Source organism: Ruditapes philippinarum, unplaced genomic scaffold (genome assembly GCF_026571515.1).
Source record: "Ruditapes philippinarum isolate M1 unplaced genomic scaffold, ASM2657151v2 ctg13333_1_1_1_1, whole genome shotgun sequence".
NCBI lineage: Eukaryota > Metazoa > Mollusca > Bivalvia > Venerida > Veneridae > Ruditapes > Ruditapes philippinarum.
In genome coordinates this window covers 1,385-6,112 of record NW_026854067.1, presented here as the reverse complement: position 1 = coordinate 6,112, position 4,728 = coordinate 1,385, and the positions used below count along the sequence as shown (strand labels likewise).

Sequence of the window (4,728 nt, the reverse complement as noted above, 5' to 3'; positions counted from 1 at the left end):
TACAGACAGCTTAATTGATCTTATCACCTATATATTATAAAACTTTTAGCACAGTTGATTGGACAAAGAGGAAAAGCCGCATTTTAATCTTCCAGTTACATAATTTTAAATTTGACATCTGTTATTGAAACATATACTATTTGTAACGTATTTTTGAAATTTCACAAATTTTGTTTTGAAAATATGACCTTTTTTTTTGTAAATGAATTTTATCATTTTTCGGCTGCACAACAGTTGTACGGTGCTCCAACATATATTCATCTCATTCACCTAATTTTGGCTATACCGGTATTCTGTCTGTATATACCGTCGGCAACCTATACAATAATTATTATTTTCCACACAAATTGTATTATGAGCTGTAGAAAATTAAATATTCACATCAAACATTTCAGAAAAGTGAATATATAACTCGACTAGACTGTGATGAATTTCATACACGGACACTGTCCAGCTACCTTACAGGCGATCTGTTGTTAAACTGAGGTGTCGCTAGTGACAGGAATACTTAACGGAGGTCAATACCAGCTGGACATACTCAACAGTTAAAGTCTTATCAGTGTTTTTGTTATTTAAATCCCGACCACATAAATAACACATGGACAATAGTTACTGATTACCTCTAACAAAACACTAAATCATTTATCATACAAAGTTTATTTATCGGACAATTACTGTAAATATTTTGTAAAAGTTTTATATTCTTTATGTAGGTACATTAATTCTGATGCTTTCCTATATACATGATATTGTCAGCACTATTACTGAAATGATTTAACGGAGCGATTCAGTGCAGAAAAGTCGCATTGTAAAGTAAACCAGTTTGCTTTGCACGATGAATACAAATTTAATATTCAATTCTTCACTTACTTATACAGTTTGTAATTTTGATTTAAGTTTAAAAAAAACACCCTTTTCACCGTTTCTACAGGGAGATATCTTAAAATGACGTAGATTTATGTAAAACTTTGCATAAAAGGTCACACATTTCACGCTATGTGAACCTAACAAGGTCACTAAATTTTCATTAAGGTTAACTACAACTACTTCTTTTTACTACACAAGGTTAAGATCTGTGCGTACATAAACCAGCATATACAAATATGGAAATAGTGTTAGTTATTTCGTTTATAATACTCATATCTTTCGGTATAGAGTGGCTACTTCGAAAACTAAGAGTCAATAAGTTTGAGCAGCGATATGTCTTGGTGACCGGGTGTGATACCGGGTTCGGGAATATGCTGGCTAAAAGACTTGATGTGATGCGGTTTCGTGCATTCGCTGGATGCTATACGAATAATGCTGTAACAGAACTGACAGAAGAATGTTCCGAAAACTTGACAGCGATCCAAGTTGATGTCTCAAGTCCGACAAGTATTGACAAAATGGTTGAAACGATCAAAAACAAATTACCTACAGATAAAGGCAAGTTTAAATTTTGATAATTTTGCACTATGAGATGTTTGAAAAAAAAACTATAACGTCCGGCGGGTGTACATATTAATTATGTTTGGTTCAAAAATAAGTTTCTATGTCATATTTGTTTTTGTATTTAATTTACATAGTTCTGCTTGGTTTATACAGTCATATTTATTCCCAAAAGTATAAATAATGTACTAACAAATGTACTAACAAATAAACAACACACAACTATATTTACATGATGGAAAAGGATGCGAAAGGAAGACGAGCTAATAGAATTCTTCTCCTTGGTTTGCATATACATTGTATTCGCATACCTGTAAATTGGTTTAAAGTAATTGGTTTAAAGTGGTTTAAAGTAAACAGTACAAGTGATACGTATATAAAAAAGATAACTATATGTAAAGCATGACAATTCTATCGGTAGACTATTTAATTAAACTTGATATAAATAAAGCTTTCTAAATAGATTATTGAATAATTGACACAATTAGATGGGATAGTTTTGGAGTAAAAAATAAAACAATAAGTTTATTGATAGTATACGAACATGTACATTTAGATTTTTTAAAGTCTATAAAAATTTATAAAAAAAATTAGCTTATTTCAAATAGGTAATATTTATAAAAACATTTCAGGTCTTTGGGCCGTTGTGAACAATGCCGGGGTTACTGGGACTGCGGGACAATGCACTTGGCAGACTAAAGAAGATTTTGAAAATGTTTTGTCTGTCAATTTCTATGGCGTTGCTTTGGTAACGAACGCATTAACACCGCTTATAATTAAAGAAAAAGGACGGATTATAAATACCTCCAGTATGATGGGGCGTATTGCATTTGGTCAAGTAACTTATGTTGTGTCGAAATATTGTGTTGAAGCATATTCGGACGTCCTCAGGTAAATTTTCAAACTAAATTAATTTAGATTGTGTAAAGATATATTGTGCTCAAAGTTAAAATCTGAAACACATTGTGTACTGATAAATGCTATACAGTCTCTTTCTGTATGCGAAAGAAACATCTGATGAGTACTGAATGAGAAGATACGTTACGTTCTAGACTAAACACACTATAAATTATTACAGTTTGTATACAAAGTGTCATTAAAAACTGTAGATTTTTCTTTTTAAGACAGGACTACATTATCTCGCCAAGTAATAGGAAATGCATTCTTCAAATATGGTTTGAGCATTTTCCTTTTCAAATTTAATTTATTCAGTAAGATTTTACTGCAAGAAAACTACATTACATAAAGAAAGCATATTGTATCTTTAATAGATTGTACTTTATATAAACAGAAAAAATATTGATATTGTTAATTAGTTATTAAGTACATTATGAATGACTTTCATGCTTCAATTTTATTTCAATTTTACAGTTATTTTTTCTCTTTCGTGTACAGGAGGGAATTATATAGAACTGGGGTGAAAGTATGTATAGTTGAACCAGGCGCCTTCAAAACAGGAATAATCGACCCAAAGGGTCAGCAGAAAAGACTTGAAGACAAGGTGAAAAACTTGCCTGAAGAAATCAAAAAGACACTCCGGGATGATTACATTAACCAATGTAAATTGAAACTTTATAAAAAACCGCTTTTATGATAATGATTTTTCCTTTTTTTTTGGTTGAGCGATAGCTTTTAAATAAGATATGATAATACAATATGTATTCAAGGAAGTGGCGATCTTGTAGTAAATATATCTGCTATTTAACCCGAGGATCTTGGGTTCGAGCCCTACTTGGGTAAAGATCATGTTTACTCATATGAGAACAAAACTGTTTAGTTCCAGGATATGGAGTCAAAAGTGATAAATTCAAGTTGCAAAGAACGTGCTAGAACAGCCGAGAACTGATAATTAATATGTTTAAACTAAAATTAATTCTAATACCCTAATAGCAATAATTGCTCTTAAATGCTTTCTTGATCCTTGAAGAAAAAAGATTGGATAACATTACTTGTCCATTTAAATTTGTTGGAAGAAATAATAAATCGCTACTTCACTAAGGTATAATTAGTCTTATGTTTAAATGCATTTCCCTTTTCCAAAATGATTAATTGTGTTATCCTGCATCATATCATATTTTACATTCAGGTATGACCAATTTCATCAAAGCTACATCCAAAGCCTCGGTTAATGTGAATGAGGTGGTGGAAGCCTATGAGCACGCACTTACTGCCAAGTATCCTAAGAAAAGGTAGGAAAGGTTTTTATTACATGCTTTTCGGTGGTTTATAGAAATATATCAGTGATATAAAACTGGTAATTTCACTGTTTGAAACAGTGAAATTACCACTTTGATAATTTCACTGTTTTGAATTTAAGCCCCTTACGTTGTTTCAGTGAAATACCAGCGTGCACAGTACTGGGTACCAACTTAATGACGTGACGTCGTAAATGACGTCACGTTGTATTATTATTTGGCGCGCTTTTCATTCAGTATTAGGCTTAATGTCTTTTTAAAACGTTTCTTTGCATGTAATAAAAAGAAAATTTGTTTAGTTTAGTGTAAGATCGAAATATAGTTCACCTTGTGAACACCAAAAGTTCATATTTCACTCGTGGCTGCGCCACTCGTGAAATATACCTTTTGGTGCTCACTCGGTGAAATATATTCCGATCTTACACTGAACTAAACAAATATCCTCTATAGTATCATGACCATCAATATAAGTAATAAAAGTCATTACAGTGTCTCTAGATGCTTGCAGAAAAAAATCATGATCACAAATTACAAAAAAAAATCGCTTTTTCGCCAAATATTACATTTTCCATTTATTATCGTATAATCGGTGTTGAGAGATGAATCAGACATTTAAAATTTCTTACATTGGACGAAAAGGACGAGATTTTAGCATATAATCATTCAAGCCCCTTGTCCGGTAAATACCGGTATACGGTATTTAGTGAGGTGCTCCAACGTTCTTTTAGTCTCCCCAAATATGTGTTATCATTCCCTTCATACCCATTTTCTCATAATCTCATAATGATATTTATTCATTTTATTAAAAAATATGAATGATCGCTTGTTTTAATAATAAAAACATACAATTCTTGTAGGAGAAAAAGTCCAACCATCCATCCATATTTCTGTTAATAATAGCTGGGGTTCACGAGTGAAATATTATTTGATCTTACATGTAAAACAAACAAATTTTCTGTTTATTTCATGATTTTTTAACGATTTTTACACCATTTTATGCTTTTCAGTGGATTACTGATTTATCCGTGAAAATTATATTTGGTAATTTCACAGTGAAAATTATCAAAATATAATTTCACTTTTTTCAATGACGAAACTACTTTTT

At 31.3% G+C, this 4,728-nt stretch overlaps 1 protein-coding gene across 1 annotated transcript; it reads left to right on the top strand.

Annotated features, from left to right (window-relative positions):
• Positions 1–1,027: 1,027 nt before the first annotated feature.
• LOC132738844 (17-beta-hydroxysteroid dehydrogenase type 6-like) lies at positions 1,028–4,067 on the top strand. Its single transcript, XM_060726447.1, has 4 exons — positions 1,028–1,425; positions 2,061–2,319; positions 2,824–2,987; positions 3,515–4,067. The coding sequence occupies exons 1-4, from the start codon at positions 1,104–1,106 to the stop codon at positions 3,619–3,621; spliced, it is 852 nt and encodes a 283-aa protein (XP_060582430.1). The 5' UTR covers positions 1,028–1,103; the 3' UTR covers positions 3,622–4,067.
• Positions 4,068–4,728: the final 661 nt, after the last annotated feature.